Genomic DNA, 17,350 nt, shown 5'->3' on the forward strand with positions numbered 1-17,350 from the left:
TGTTTTGCTGTTAAAAGAAAGTGGTTTGACTGGCACCTTTAGTAGAACACAGTAGCTTTAGTAGTGCCCATATATAATTAACAAAGTCAAATGCTGCAATCTTATAAGGCATTAGGCAGGATAATGTTGAAAAACGGTGCACATGGCACCGAAAATCATTCAATTGCTTTGTCAAATGGGGCATCGAAAGGTGTAGAAAATATATTATTTTATTTTATGGTAAAATCATATCTAGTCATTGTAATTTAGGGTATTTATAAATTAGTCCTTAAGTTTCAACTATAAATACCCTAGCTCATTTAGCTTCAAAACCATCCCAAAGCATTCTATCTTTCTTCCAATACTAGAGAGAATTTAGAGAGTTTCTTGAGAGTTGTTTTCTCCTTTTTATCAAGAGAGAATTATCATTGTTTTCTCCTTGGTAGATCGAGAGAGGTTGTAATTCCTATTTTCTCATAGTGAAATTCTTCTACCGTTGCCCGTGGTTTTTACCCTATAAAATTTAGGGGTTTTCCACGTAAATTTTGTGTCTCTTTTATCTTTAATTTTTATTTTTCAAATTATCAGTTGTATTTTTGCTCTATCCGATAGCCGTCTTCTGTAACAATTGGTATCCAAGCCAGATTTGAGTGTGTAATATCTGCTTATTGTCTTTGTGGTTGCCACCAAAAGGTGGATCCTCCAATATAAGAAAGTAAGAAGGTATTACCCATTCTTTGAAGGTTCCAGAGAACTATTTACGATAGTGAAATAGTGGGAGATATCCGTAAAAGAAGCTATGACAACGAAATTTGATATTGAAAAATTCAATGGGAGAAATTTCTCATTGTGGAAATTGAAGATGAAGGCCATCCTGAGGAAAGACACTTGTCTAGCAGCTATAAGTGAAAGGCCGGTGGATTTCACAGATGACAACAAATGGATCGAAATGGACGGGAATGCTATGACAAACTTTTATCTAGCATTAGCAGATAAAGTATTGTCAAGCATCGAGGAGAAAAAAACAGCTAAGGAGATATGGGATCATCTCACCAAATTGTACGAGGCCACATCGCTGCACAATAAAATTTTCCTTAAGAGAAAATTGTACATTCTCCGTATTCCAGAATCTACTTCAGTGACGGAGCACTTAAATACATTGAACACTTTATTTTCTCAGCTTACATCTTTAAGCTGTAAAATAGGAGAACAAGAACGTGCTGAACTTCTACTTCAAAGTCTACCAGATTCGTATGATCAACTCATCATCAACTTGACAAACAGTAATGTCACCAGTCTAGTCTTCGATGACGTTGTAGCTGCTGTTCTACAAGAAGAAAATCGGTGCAAGAACAAAGAAGATAGACAAGTAAATCTGCAACAAGCAGAAGCGTTAACAAAGATGACAACGATGAGAGAGATATCAACATAACGTGGCCAAAGCAGTAGTCACAAACATGGTAGATTGAAGTCGAGAAGAAAGAAGAATTTAAAGTGCTACAACTGTGGAAAGAAAGGTCACTTGAAGAAGGATTATTGGAGTCTAAATAAAAACTCCAATCCACAAGGTAATACCACAAACACTTCAGATGATGGAGATGCTCTATGCTGTGAAGCGTCAACCACCGTGGAAGGCAGAAAAAGATTTGCAGATATATGGCTCATTGATTTAGGAGCAACGTATCACATGACCTCAAGAAGAGAATGGTTCCATCAGTATGAACCTGTCTCAGGAGGATCTGTGTATAGTTGCAATGATCATGCCTTAGAGATCATTGGTGTGGGAACCATCAAATTGAAGATGTATGATGGAACAATTAAAGTTGTTCGAGATGTGCGGCACGTGAAAGGCCTGAAGAAAAAATTATTATCCTACGGATTATTGGATAATAATGCAAGCAAGATTGAAACACGAAAAGGAATCATGAAGGTGTTCCGTAGAGCGCTTGTGGTGCTGAAAGGAGAAAAGATAGCTGCAAATTTATACATGCTGAAGGGAGAGACTTTGCTAGAAGCAAAAGCCTTTGTTGCCTCATGTAGTTCAAATTATGCAATGCTATGGCATCAGAAACTTGGACACATGTCAGAACAAGGAATGAAAGTCCTTTTGGAGTAAAACCTACTTCCAGGCTTAACAAATGTATCACTTTCCTTGTGTGAGCATTGCATAACAAGTAAGCAGCACCAGTTGAAATTCAACACGTCAAATTCTAGAGGCAAAAGTGTTCTAGAATTGGTTCACTCTAACATATGGCAAGCACCGGTTACATCCCTAGATGGAGCAAAATATTGTCTCATTTATTGATGACTACTCTAGGAGATACTGGGTGTACCCTATTAAGAAGAAGTCAGATGTGTTTTTAACTTTCAAAAACTTCAAAGCACGGGTGGAACTTGATTCTGGAAATAAGATCAAGTGTTTCAGAACAGATAATGGAGGAGAATACACAAGAGAAGAATTTGATGACTTTTACAGGAAAAAAGGCATCAAAAGACAGTTTACAGTGGCGAACACTCCTCAACAAAATGGAGTGGCAGAGCGGATGAACAAAACCTTGTTAGAAAGAATAAGAGCAATGTTGAGGGATGCAGGCATAGAAAAATCATTCTGGGCAGAAGCAGTCAATACCGCTTGTTATTTGGTGAATCGAACTCCATCAACTGCAATAGAGCTGAAGACACCAATGGAGATGTGGACTAGTAAACCATCTGATTATTCAAACCTCCATGTATTTGGAAGTATTGTGTACGTGATGTACAACTCCCAAGAAATTTCAAAGCTAGATCCAAAATCCAGGAAATGCAAATTCTTGGGGTATGCTGATGGTGTAAAGGGGTATCGCTTGTGGGATCCCACTGCCCGCAAAGTGGTTATCAGCAGGGATGTTATCTTTGTAGAAGATAAACTACAAAGAAAAGAAGATGATGATAGCGTTGAAAAGTCAGAGACTACACAGATATATGTGGAAAAGGAGGTTGAACAAGGAGATTATTCTGAAGCAGAACCAGCACATGATAAACAAGAACCAGAGAGTTCTGAAGCTCCAACAATTCGTCAATCAGATCGTGTGAGAAGACGTCCCAATTGGCACTCAGATTATGTTATATAAGGTAATATTGCATACTGCTGTTAACAGAGGACGGTGAGCCATCAACATACCAGGAGGCAATAAACAACTCAGATGCTTCACTGTGGATGATGGCGATGCAAGAAGAAATCGAAGCCCTTCATAAAATAATACATGGGACCTTATGCCACTACCACAAGGAAGGAAGCCAATTGGTAACAAATGGGTCTTCAAAATCAAGCGAAATGGTGATGATCAAGTTGAGAGGTATCGTGCAAGACTGGTGGTCAAAGGATATGCTCAAAAAGAAGGTATTGATTTCAATGAAATATTTTCTCCTGTGGTTCGACTAACAACAGTTCGAGTAGTTTTGGCAATGTGTGCTACATTGAACTTACATCTAGAGCAGCTAGATGTTAAAACAGCTTTTCTTCATGGAAATCTTGAAGAAGAGATTTACATGCTCCAGCCTGAAGGGTTTGAAGAAAAAGAAAAGAAGAACTTGGTTTGCAGGTTGAACAAATCTCTGCTAAAGCAGGCGCCGAGGTGTTGGTATAAGAGATTTGATTCCTTCATTATGTGCCTTGGATACAACAGACTTAATGCAGACCCTTGTGCTTATTTCAAGAGGTATGGTGATAACGATTTTGTTATATTGCTGTTGTATGTGGATGACATGTTGGTTGCAGGACCCAACAAAGATCATATTGAAGAATTGAAGGCACAACTGGCTAGGGAATTTGAAATGAAGGACTTGGGATCAACAAACAAGATTCTAGGGATGCAAATTCACCGAGACAGAAGTAATAGGAAGATTTGGCTTTCACAAAAGAATTACTTGAAGAAGATCTTGTCACGATTCAGCATGCAAGATTGTAAGCCAATTTCTACCCCTCTTCCTATTAACTTCAAATTATCCTCCAGTATGAGTCCTAGCAGTGAATAAGAGAGGATGGAGATGTCTCGAGTACCGTATGCATCAGCAGTGGGAAGTTTAATGTTCGCTATGATATGCACAAGACCAGACATTGCACAAGCAGTGGGAGTGGTTAGTCGGTGCATGGAGAATCCAGGCAAAGAGCATTGGAATATAGTGAAGAGGATCTTGAGATATATCAAAGGGACCTCAAATGTTGCATTATGTTACGGAGGATCAAACTTACTAATCAATGGGTATGTAGATTCTGACTATGCAGGGGATTTGGATAAAAGCAAATCTACTACAAGATATGTGTTCAAAGTTGCTGGTGGAGCTGTAAGCTGGGTTTCAAAATTGCAGTCAATTGTGGCTACATCCACAACAGAGACAGAATATGTAGCAGCTACACAAGCCAGTAAAGAAGCAATTTGGTTGAAGATGCTATTGGAGGAGCTTGGGCACAATCAAGAGTATGTCTCTCTGTTTTGTGATAGTCAAAGCGCCTTGCATTTAGCAAGGAATCCAACATTCCATTCAAGGACAAAGCACATACGAGTTCAATACCATTTCATTCGTGAAAAGGTGGAAGAAGGGATGTAGATATGCAAAAGATCCATACCAAATACAACATAGCAGATTTCATGACAAAGACGATCAATGCCGATAAATTTACTTGGTGTCGATCCTCTTGTGGCCTGACGAAAATATAAGCAACATGAAGGTACAAGGTAGAAAGAATGATGTGAAGATATGATTGTTCCAATCAAATCTTCAAGTGAGAGATTGTTGAAAAACGGTGCACATGGGTGCACATGGCACCGAAAATCATTCAATTGCTTTGTCAAATGGGGGAGCCGAAAGGTGTAGAAAATATATTATTTTATTTTATGGTAAAATCATATCTAGTCATTGTAATTTAGGGTATTTACAAATTAGTCCTTAAGTTTCGACTATAAATACCCTAGCTCATTTAGCTTCAAAACCATCCCAAAGCATTCTAGCTTTCTTCCAATACTAGAGAGAATTTAGAGAGTTTTTTAGAGTTATTTTCTCCTTTTTATCAAGAGAGAATTATCATTGTTTTCTCCTTGGTATATCGAGAGAGGTTGTAATTCCTATTTTCTTATAGTGAAATTCTTTTACCGTTGCCTGTGGTTTTTACCTTATAAAATTTAGGGGTTTTCCATATAAATTTTGTCTCTTTTATCTTTAATTTTTATTTTCTCAAATTATTAGTTGTATTTTTGCTCTATCCAATAACCGTCTTCCGCAACAGATAAAGGGGTGTGAGTGGCTGAGCTAGTGAGCTTAATCATGAAATGCCATTAAACCCCCTTTTTTATTTCTTGGTGGCTTAAGCACTCTAATTTAATATTATCTTAATTCAAATGTCAAAGATTAAAATTTTGGAAGAATTTTTGTTTACCATTAACGTTTTCTGATGTTATCTTTTAAAAACTTATCTTTTAGTTTTATTTTTTAAGTTGTTAAATAAGAATATTTAAAAAGATAAATGCCTTAAACGATAGATAAACTAGTTAAATATGATATTATATGAGATCCGAAAAAATAAAATCAAGACTAAACTCTTCCAAAAACAATACCAAACAGATTATAGATTGACAATACCAAAAGCTTAACTAAACTTGGAAAGGTTTGAGGAGATGAGAAGGTGGGTTTTTCCTTTTATTGAAACCATTTGATTGGGAAGCATAGGGTGGTGGGATGTTATCATGTTAGACTTTTTTTATATGTATTCAACCATATGGTTCTTTTCTTTTAATGAATTATGAGTAAAAACGTAATGCGTTATGTCAGATGTTAAAGCAGCTTGCTCGGTTATGTCAGATGTTATGAGTAAAAACATAATGCGTTATGTCGGATGTTAAAGCAGCTTGCTCGGTTAAAACAAATTCTGTCAGATGTAGGTTGATGCTATTTTAGCATTTACAAAATTATTGGACTTGACTTGTCGGATGTTAAAGCAGCTTGCTCGGTTAAAACAAATTCTGTCAGATGTAGGTTGATGCTATTTTAGCATTTACAAAATTATTGGACTTGACTTGACATGACTTTTTTACTTAATTTTTATTTGTATTGATAAGACCAATATTTTTATAGTTATAATTAATTCATTTAATAATCTATATAAATTAACAATTATATTTAGTTGGTTGGTCAAAATATTAATAGATACAACCAAACATTTATATCGAAACAAAAAGATAAATAACATTAATATTAATATAAAATTATATATAATATTGATAGTACATTGATAAATTGATTTTATCACAACTCAATCATGATTTATTTTTTTATGATTGTGAGTGTCGAGGTAGAAAAAAAAGACAAATTAATACAATAATCAAATAAACGTTAATTAGAGAGGAGATATCAAATCCAACATTAAAATAAAAAAGAAAGCTATAAAAACAAACAAAATCATCCATAATTTTTTATGTATTCAACCATATGGTTCTTTTCTTTTAATGAATTATTAGTAAAAACGTAATGCATTATGTCAAATGCTAAAGCAGCTTGCTCGGTTAAAACAAATTATGTCACATATAGTTTGATGCAATTTTAGCATTTACAAAATTATTGGACTTTACTTGTAATGATTATTTATTTATTTTATATTTGTATTGGTAAGACCAATATTTTTATAGTGTTATTATTCCATTTAACAATCTATATAAATGAAAAATTACATTTAGTCGGCTGGTCAAACAGTTCAGTTTTGTTATGATATAAAATAATAATAAAAGGGGATTTAAAATTTATGAAAATAAATGAATAAAATAAATAAATAAATAAATATTGAATAAAAAATAATAATAAGAAAATAAAAAAAGTAAAAGAATTAAATAAAGATGATATAGCATCAAGTTTTGCTTAGTCTTAATTTTAATCCATCATCAAAATAAAACTTTCCCTTCATGATGTATGGTGGTTACAGTCAACAAGGCCCAACCCATGCAACTAACTCTTATCTCTGGTTTATCGAAATTTCTAATTCTATCTCTGAAATTCGATCTTTGTTGGTCTAGCAACGTCTATCGCCATTAGATCCAAAATAACTTTAAATTCTGGAAAAGCCCGACTCGAGTTATAACGTCTCACCGAGAGTCGAACTCGATCTTGATTCCCCTAAACGGACCACCGCTAAGTTGGTTCACAGGAAGCTGAATTACGACCAAGCGATCCGACTTCCAAACTTTAAGCAAAACAGTCTTCAAATCAACATGCACCTTTTGAGTTGAAAACGTAAAAGATTTTAAGAGAATGACCGATTGCCACTCCCAATTTCCAGAGAATCAAGAATACGATATGAAGGTATGAAGATCAAGATCCAATTCTCATGAATGGAATTGAGTTTCACAAAACCTTTGGCTAAGTAGAAGTTTAGCCAAACATGGATTGATCATGCTTAGTATTGTGAAAAGAAAATAATGAAAGAAAATAAAGAAATAAAGATCGAGATGAAAGAAAAGTATAACTTCAATAAATAACCAAGGATAATAAATTTCAATATGAGTTTTAACTATTAAACCTAAGGGGTATTTATAACCCGATAGTTCTAAGCAAATAAAATAACTAATTCCTAAAATAATCAAATTAAAAATCCTAATAATAGTTCTAATAAAACAACTAATTCTTAAATAAAATAATAATAGAACAATTAAACTAAAAATCCTAAATTAAAAAGGTTTATCGCAAAAGATAAATATTTAAGTCTTCTGGTTGAATTCTTCTTCATCTTCTGGATAACCTTGTCCCAAGTAAATTCCAAATTAAATATTCAAGGAAGTTCTGCCTGTTTTCTATAAGATGCTGAATGGACCTTCGAAATCTACTAGTTTTTAAGCTAATTAATCCAATGAAGTTTCTGTCCAAAATAAACTCAAAATAAAGATAAATCAATAATATCCAAACGATAAATGAGAGGTAAATAATAATAAAAATATGTAATATTAAGCTCTCATCAAATTCCCCTCACTTATTCAATGCTTGTCCTCAAGCATTGATATGAATCAAGCTAAGATGACAATTGTAATAGATAATGATGAGATGTTGCAAATTTGTTAGGAGGTTTTGATGAGTTGTAATAGTTTGTTAAAAGTTGTTGAGGTGTCTCCTTTAGGGTATTATATATACTGCTCCTATCTAAAAGAAATGTATGGCCTTTGGATGTAAAGAAAAAGTTGGGAAAAGTTAAAATCTTAACATGGTATCGGGGTCTAGGGATTCTGTGAAAATGCCTCTGTGCATTTAGGGTTATTTCTTCTTTTTCTTCATCATTTATTCCTCCTCTCCAGCGTGAGTTCATACCTAAGGTGAGAAATCTTTAACTCGGTTATTTCTTGTAAATTTTGATTGGTTTTGATTCATGGGGTATTAGGAAAGATTGAGAAAGCTTAAAGAGAAGTAGAAACTAAAAGATTTACAAGTTATGAGTGATTGAATAAAAAGGGTTTTGAGGAATTGATGAGAAAGAGTTAGTAAATAGATTTTGAAATGAAATTTAACTTGTCATAAGTTGGAATAAGAAATCTATGGTGTTGGAATAGGATTTGGGGCATGTTGAATATTTGGTAATATTTTTAGTTTCAAGTGATATTGTGGGATTTTGGGTGTTTAAGTATGTTAAAGTGATATAAGTTAGTTTTAATAAATGTAGTTGAGTTTAATGACATGAAATGAGTTAAAATAGTGGGATTTAAGTAAGTGTTGGTAAATTTTTGAATTGAAATAGGTAATTTATGGGAAAGGGTATCGGTACTGGAAGAACAATATCGATATCATAAGGTAAAATTTGATGAATCCTTAAAAGAGTATCGATACCGAAGGAATAACATCGATACCAAGGGTATTGATACTAATAGACAAGTATCAGTACCATTTTTAGAGATAAAATTCCAGAATGTAGAATGGGTATCGATACTGGAGTATAATATCGATACAATAGTGAGGAAGTATCAGTGCTGGGCTTGGGGTACCGATATTATTCAGAATGAAATTGTGAATTAAGTGTTTTTTTACTTAAGTTGTTGATGATCGATTAATAGTGATTCGAATTCCGATATTCATATAAATCGTATATTTGTGTATACATCGAACGAAAGCAAATTCCGGATGAATCGACGATATAAGATTTTAACCAAGAGAGAGATAAGAGTTTTGCTTTGACTAAGTGAGGCTAAGGTAAGTGTAAACTATTATATATAGTCTTATAGAAAGAAGACTTTCGATGAATCTATTTCCAATGTTTTGATTACATGATTACATGAATATAAGCATAGTTTTGACTCTGTTATTATATGAACATGCATTGATTATATTGTATGCTATATGATATTGACCTATGTGATTACATGAAAATGAGATATAAGCTATGTAGCATTGACCTATGTGATTACATGAAAATGTGATATAAGTTATGTGATAATGATCTATGTGATTATATGTCTATGTGATATAATCTATGTGAAATGTTATAAATGATAAAGCCCAAAAGTATGTGATATGAGAGCTAAAAGTATAATTGGCATGCCAAGAGTCGAGGGTTCTACGCGGTCCTTCGAGACAATTCTACGTGGTCCTTCGGGACATTTCTACGTGGTCCTTCGGGCCATATCTATGTGGTCTTTCGGAACATTTCTACGTGACACTTCGGTGCATATTCTATGCGGTACTTCGGTGCAATTTATACGAGCTGTGGTGACAATATTAGTGCACAACCTCAATGCACTCCCATACCTTAAGTTCTCAATGATGTACCATGAGCTATTAAAAGAAAAAATATAAATGAATAGTGCATGATGATATATATATATATGTTTTGGTTCTATGATATGTTCTATGGTTTCTTTATATGATTTTTATAAAATGCTTAGAATATGATTAAGTGTTTTAATGTTTTATTATGCACTTTATATGCCTCACTAAGTTGACGACTTAACATGTGAGTGTTTCACTCGTAGGTTCAAAGAAGTAAGAAGATCAAAGCTAGGAGTCAGGACATCATATTTCTATCGAATATTATATTAGAAAAGATTTAACAGTATGTATTTTGTTTTATTGAATGTGGTTGACATGTAATTAAATGTTGAGTTGTATATGCTCTGATAATTTTTGTAACATACACTATTATATTTATGTAATATATTGAGTTTTTATTTTCAAATTAAGTTGAATTCTCTTTATATACTTTGATCAAGGGTTCCGCTATTTTTATATAAATAAAAGTTTAATTTTTCAACTATCTTTTAAAAGTAAACGATTTGAAAAGTCAATGTGACACCTCAATTAGTATTCGGGTCAGATACGGGTTGAGAGTGTTACAGTATGCAGAGGTGCAAGCCTTTCTTGTTGCCGAGGAGAGTTTTTATAGACAAAAGTCTCGGGCTACTTGGGTTCAGGAAGGAGATCAGAATACCAAGTATTTTCACACTTTGGTTGCTAAGAGGCAGAACAGGCACTCCATTCGTAGACTCACCTCTGATGATGGAAATATTTTAGAGGATTTTGAGGAAATTGCTGAGGAAGCTATGGGTTTTATTAAAAAGCTGATTGGGCAGACTGATGTTGAAGCTAAGGGCTACTCGGGTGATGTTGAAGCTAAGGTCTACTCAGCTGATAATCTTAGGGCCATTTTAAATATTACTTTATCGGCTCATGCTAGAGAAGACTTGGGGAGGCAAGTTACTACAAAGGAAATTAAAGAGGATATGTTTGAGCAAAATGGAGACAAAAGCCCTGGTCCAGATTGATATTTTGCCTATTTCTTTAAATCTGCTTGGACGGTGGTTGGTGGTGATGTGATTCAAGCAATTTTGTTTTTCTTTGCTACTTGTCAGATGCATTCTGTTTTTAATAGCACTACTCATGTGCTTGTTCCTAAAGGAGAGAATCCTTCTTGTATGAGGGAGTTTAGCCCATCTCCTATTGTAGTGTAATCTACAAATTCATCACTAAGATCATCACAAGGAGTATGGCTAAGCATTTAGAGGAGGTGATAACTTGGAGTCAAAGTGCTTTTGTGAAGGGGATAAGTATCTTAGACAACACTCTTGTGGCACAAGAGCTTGTTAAGGGCTATGGTAGAACTACCCTTCTCCTTGATGTGCTTTAAATATTTATATTCAGAAAGATTTTGACTCGGTTAGCTGGGGGTTTATCTCTACTATTTTGCAAGCTTTGGGGATTTCCTCGATCACTCATGATTGGATTATGAGCTGTATTACTCAGCCCAGATTCTCGGTAGCTTTGAATGGGGGGTTGTTGGATATTTTGAAGGGGCTAGGGCGATCAGGCAAAGGGATCCTCTCTCCCCTATTTTGTTTGTGCTGGTAACGAATGTTCTTTCGTATATATTGGATGCTGCTGCTAGTCATGGGCTGTTTCAATTTCATCCAAAGTGTCATCGTATAAAGCTCATACACTTTTGTTTTGTTGATGATCTTCTAATCTTCTCCAAAGGCAACTATGATTATGTTATGGGCATTTGGATTGTGTTGCAAGAATTTTATGTTTATCTTGGGCTTGCTTTTAATGCATCTAAGAGTGAAATTTTTTCTACTGGAATTGCTAGGGAGGAATTGCAGCTTATCGTGGAAAAAGATGATCAAAAGGCGGGTCATCTTCCTGTGAGGTATTTAGGCATTCCTCTTGTCACCAGGAAGCTTTCGATTGCTGATTGCAAGCCGTTGATGGACAAGATTGAGGATAGGTTTCAGACTTGGGCTGCTCGACATCTGTCTTATGCAGGAAGAATGCAACTTATTCAAGCTGTTATTTTCAGTATTCAGAATTATTGGAGCAAACAATTGGTGCTGCCGAAGAAGGTGGTGCAGCGAATTAGTCAGCTCTGTACTCGGTTCTTTTGGAAAAATTACGATTTTTCTACCAAGGGGGCTCAGGTTAGTTGGAGTGCTATCTGTTGTCCTAAGTCAGAAGGAGGCCTAGAGGTCAAGGATTTTAAGGCCTGGAACAGTGCTTGTTTGATGCAGTTCATATGAAAAAATTTAATGAAGGATGGATCTTCATTGGTGGCCTGGAGCTATAAGTATGTGATGAAGGGTAGTGATTTCTGGTTGGTTAGGCCTAAAGTAAGATGGAGTTGGATTTGGAAGAGGCTTGTGAAGCTTAGGGTTAGCATTCCGAACGACATTCTTTCTGATTCTGACAGTATTTGGGGTGCTGTTGGGAGTAGGGGAGAAGATTCCTTGGCATAAGGTGGTGTGGTTTGGTCTTCATATTCCTCGTCATTCAATGATATCTTGGATGTCCATTTTGAATAGACTGCCTACTAGAGATAGGTTTGTTTCTTTTGGAAGTGTGTGTCATGTTTGGAGCTGATCAGGAGACTAGGAATCATGTGTTCCTTGATTTCCCTTTCTCAAGGGAGGTTTGGACTTTGATCTTGAGAGCTTGTGACCTTGAAAGACAGGTGGTGGACTGGGAGTTTGAACTAAGTTGGGCGTTTCATCGATTTAAAGGTAAATATGTTCTCTCTGTCTTGTTGAAGTTGACTTGGAATGCAATGAATTATTTTGTCTGGAGAGAGAGGAACCGTAGAATATTCCAAGGAACAAGGTTCTGTGCTGGGGGTTGTTGGCCAAGTGCGGGATGCTGTTCGTTGGAGGCTATCTGGGAAAAACATTAATAGACTTAGTCTGATCAATGGGACTCTTTGTAACGAGTGGAAGATGGAGTAGCTTTGGTTATTGTGGGATTCTGGGTCGTTGGACTGTGATTTTGTTTTGTTTTGGTCGCTGGAGTAGCTACTTTCTGGATAAATAAAATTCTGCATTTATCCAAAACATCCTGTAATCAAATCAAAGACATCTTCAGGACATTACCTGAATTGTGTTAAAACATGCTTTGCCCTGCCTTTGAAGAAAATCTGTCAGACAAACTAGCAATTTTCTTCCAAGACACTAGATTTGCTGCCATTGCGTTTTTCTTTTCTTTCTTTTTCCCCCAGCTTTTCCTGTATGAATCTTAGATCCATGGATAGTAATTTACACCTAATCATACACCCTAATTGTCGGTATGATTAATGTAATCACACAGATAACAAACTTCACAAATACAATTATCAAAGACCTTGTTCCCTTGATCGATTTCTTAGTTGTAATTATAATATTCTAATGCATGCACACGAGTACCCCCCGGCACTCCACTGACAACTTTATTAAAAGATTAAGAAATTTGAATAAACTATGCTTGGAATCCAGCTTTGCTCATGGGGATGCTTTCATAGCAGTTTTTTCTGTGTATATATATATATACATATACATCTTTATCAACCCATCATCAAATTTGATTAAAAGAATGGTTTCGTTTCTTTTTTTCTTGGTTCTGGTTAATGCTTTTGTGGCTATGGCTAATGCTCAAACATCTGGCTCAGCTGATCTCCAAAATCCTGCAGCAATAAGGAAACTTGGAAAGCATCAGATAGTGAAGATCATTGGCAATGCACCAGCTTCAAGTCCATCCTGAGCGCCCCGCTCGGCAGATCACACGGCGGTCATTACCGGACCAAATGATGGTGAAAACGTGAGCGTTGAGGGAGAAGGAGAAGCCATTGGCCTGCAGAAGCCTCACCGTTCGGTGGACAAATTTGTAGCAGGGGGTGGCTGATCCTTGGAGGCCTTGCCACGACTTTCTTGGTGGCGGTTTTTTGCTATATAAAAGCCACCGGAAGACACGAATCAGAGACTCATCAAAGTGATAATGATGAAACCAGTACTTGAATTGTATGAATATGAAAATTATGTGGTCTTGTTGTGAATGCTCAACTTCTGTTTAAAAAACTGTAAAGAAAATTACAAATGGAAAACGATTTGTAAGTGCATTAGTGTTATTTGTTATTGAATTGAATCTGCACTTTTCTAATACCAAACCAAGTTCATCAAATCCTAGGAGCGTAAATGAATCGGGTGTGTTTGTGTTCGTTTGATTATTTTTGAAGGTACTAGTGTTCGGTTCGTTTAGCATTAGTGAACATGTTGTTCATAAGTTCAGAAATGGTGAAATTATACAATTAGTCCTTAAGCTCTTTATATATCATAATTTTAACTCAAAAGTTCACATTATATTCAATTTATTTCTTACTTTCACCAATATTTAAAATGTAAAAGAATAAAAGAAAAAAGAGAACTAGTTAAACTTATAAATGAATCGATAAACGAGCTAATGGACGAGTTTATTCGTGAAAAAAAACTAAACACAATCTATTTATGTTAATTTATTAAATAATCATAAAAAAATTGTTTATATTCATTTATTTAGTTTGATAAACTAATGTTGTATTAAAAATTCATGAAGGATATGTTCATTTTAGGCACAGCAAATCCCATATGGAGAACCAAATTTGCAGTGAGATTCTAAGCATGAAAGAGTTTCAAATTGAAAAGGACAGACGGCCCAAAGTTTTGATGGGCTTCACAAAACATAAACAGTAGCCCATCGAAGTTGAAGTTGAAGTTGGAACATTTGTATCTTGATTCTTCCAGCACATGTAAAGCTATAAACTGACTCAAAGCTCTTTGCCCACCTTTAACGAAATCTCAAAACCCTTCGTTTTTCCTTGCTTTCATCAAGTTCCTGATCAGTAGTAAACGCTAATACTTCAAAAAATCTCGAACATGTCGAACGAGATAACGGTGATAGAGCTGCGAGACCTTCGTTTAGGAACGACCACGACAAGGTCGCTTTCGCCGTTCACGCGACGTTTCTTTCCGCCGGTTTCGTCCTCACCGCCACCGGGCCTACTGCTTTGGGCGACAACGTTTTCTCTTCTACCTCTACTGGTATTCGTTTTTCTTCTATTTCTGATTTGATTGCTACTATTACTTTTTCAATTCCTTAAAAAGCATTTTTGGCTTTTAGACGAGGTAGGAACCGATAATTGGAACGAATTTGAAAACCATTACGCGTTTGTCTATACCAATCCCGAGAAAGGGTCGAAGAAAGTTTTGGTGAAATGTCTGGTTATGAATAGGAAATTGCTTGTCGAGACTTTGGCTGAGAACAGCTCTCAACCCCTTTATCTTGAAATCGAGTAATTATCTTGAAATCAAGTAATTATCTTCTCGTTTGCTCTCTTTTTTGTTTAATTTTTGTGGTTTAAATTAATGTATTTTGGGGTTTCATTGACTGTTGCAGTATTGATGACTATGTTGGGGCGAACACAAGCGGAAATTACTCTGCGTTGTATAAGAATTTAGATAAATTAGTTAATGGTTTGGAAAAAGAAGTAATTTCCAAGTTAAACTGCTCAACAGTTGACCCTCCAAGGTAATTAGGCAAATATAGTCTTTGCATGTCATGCATTTCTTAGCTGTAGTTTTAGCGTCTGAAATTCTCTACAAATGGATGTTTTTCTAGGCTTTAGGGATGATTGGAAGTTTTTAGGGTGAAGGATGATCAATGGGAATAATTTTCTTTTATTTACCTACTCTTTTATTTGTGTGTGTGGTTTGTAGTTCAAGAAAAGGTGATGGATCAAGGCCCAATCGTCCTGGTGTTACAATTAATGAACCAAGAGGCCCTCAAATCTATCCTTCAGGGTATCTCTTGTTTTCTCCTTTGTGATTTTAGATTTAATCCTGTTCTCAATGATTGTTTATACCTTGTGCACGTTTCATTGAACTTTACAATCATATAACTATCTGTAAATTGTGATTGATGCTACAAATCATGACTCCTTTGCGTTATATATTTATAAAAAGCTTCATTAGTGAGGTTAAGCTTCCATGACTATGGTCCGATAATGCATGTTTTCTGTCAATCAACTAGTGGTTTAGGTTTTCTGAGTATGTTCCGATACGAGTAAGATTTCCTGATTTAAGCAAGGCTTACTATTAACTTTTTTTCCCATTTTGGCGGATTAGAGAACAACTTATTTGCATATTAGGACCAGAACAGAAAATCATTGATTGCTCTGTTATAGTATTATACAAAACCTTAACTACGTGTTATAGACTTCTGAAGTTCTAAGCATGTTAAAATTGTATTTAAGGGATAGAAATAATAAAATGGGAAAAATATTAGTTATAGATTGATAATTTTGTGTTTCTTTCACTTCTTCAATGAAACGTTTCCATTAACTTCTGAACGGTAGCTCGTATGATCATCAAAATTATAAAACTTCCTTTACAGGGTTGTTATTCCACCTGTTAATCCTATTGGTGGTAGTGATCTGGTACCCGGACCAGGTGCCGGAATGTATCCTACCAGGTACTACTGTTCCGAATCAGTTTTTTAGTGGTCATCACTCTTTAACGGTTGATTTTAGTTTCTGACTTGAGTGTGATTTTATTTCTTAAATGGATTTCAGGGGTGGTTTTGGTGGTGACGGTAGCATGCTTCTAGGTTTGTAACACTTGTTTTTTCATTTGGCAATTTTGGATGTCATAATCCTTTGGTGACTTAATTATATACTATAATTTGGAAGCAGGACCCAACGATCCTCGCTGGTTTGGTGGAGTTGGTGGAGAGCGTGGTTTCCCCGGAGCACAACCGTGAGTTCTCTTCTTCCATGTATATATTTGTGTATGCATTGCTTTGTACTAGAGATTTTATTTTCTGGATGGAAACAGGGGTATTCCTCCTGGTGCACGATTCGATCCATATGGTCCACCTGGTGTTCCTGGATTCGAGCCATCTCGATTCACAAGGTAGAGGGAATTAGGGATCCATTTGGTGGATATCAACACGTTTATATGATTTAAACTTATAAAACACTTACCGACTTCTTGCAGAAATCCACCGCGGAGACCCGGGAGTGGTATTCATCTTGATCTGGAGCATTTTGGAGGTGGTTCAGATTTTATTTAGATGGATGAGGAAGAGGGTGTATATATATATATCGAACTGCTGGTGCTTTTTGTGCCCAATCCTTTTGTTTCAAATCATTAAAATCTTTAATATAGTAAACTCTTTGAAATCTTTATTCCCTGAAAGAATGGGTTTTTATCTTTGTTTTAAGTTGTGTTCCATGAGGAATTTTCTGATTACCGATTTTTACCCCTAATAATGTAGTTCATTAATTTTATTTATAGATTAAATTAGACTATTTCTTTCATTCATTTCATTAAAATGCTATAGTTCTCATCGCATGCATCCTCTTACTGTTTGATCAACAATCGCCCCCAAATTGAAAAATCATCACCACTTCCATTAAAAATGTCTTTTTTTTATTATATTGTTCTCCGATTATTTTCCTCTAAAAAGGAAGTTCCAACAATAACAGGGCACCAATGTAATCATCTCCTTAATAAAGGCATTGAAATTTTGATACATGTAACATAATCAAGCTTGACATGACCCTCCATGAGACCAGAAATGATGTATAACTATTTGCGGGAAA

The 17,350-nt window shown here is 35.3% G+C and overlaps 2 protein-coding genes across 2 annotated transcripts; both read left to right on the plus strand.

Moving 5' to 3' along the window:
• Positions 1–10,963: 10,963 nt before the first annotated feature.
• LOC120214115 lies at positions 10,964–12,637 on the plus strand. The gene is made up of 4 exons (XM_039212088.1): positions 10,964–11,095; positions 11,226–11,891; positions 12,006–12,180; positions 12,273–12,637. The coding sequence occupies exons 1-4, from the start codon at positions 10,964–10,966 to the stop codon at positions 12,635–12,637; spliced, it is 1,338 nt and encodes a 445-aa protein (XP_039068019.1).
• Positions 12,638–13,308: 671 nt separating this feature from the next.
• On the plus strand, positions 13,309–16,968 carry LOC120214116 (probable proteasome inhibitor). The gene is made up of 10 exons (XM_039212089.1): positions 13,309–13,465; positions 14,592–14,789; positions 14,869–15,040; positions 15,145–15,276; positions 15,465–15,548; positions 16,141–16,218; positions 16,319–16,353; positions 16,439–16,502; positions 16,581–16,658; positions 16,743–16,968. The coding sequence occupies exons 1-10, from the start codon at positions 13,309–13,311 to the stop codon at positions 16,816–16,818; spliced, it is 1,074 nt and encodes a 357-aa protein (XP_039068020.1). The 3' UTR covers positions 16,819–16,968.
• Positions 16,969–17,350: the final 382 nt, after the last annotated feature.

Source organism: Hibiscus syriacus, unplaced genomic scaffold (genome assembly GCF_006381635.1).
Source record: "Hibiscus syriacus cultivar Baekdansim isolate YM2019G1 unplaced genomic scaffold, ASM638163v2 tig00110053_pilon, whole genome shotgun sequence".
Classification (NCBI taxonomy): domain Eukaryota; kingdom Viridiplantae; phylum Streptophyta; class Magnoliopsida; order Malvales; family Malvaceae; genus Hibiscus; species Hibiscus syriacus.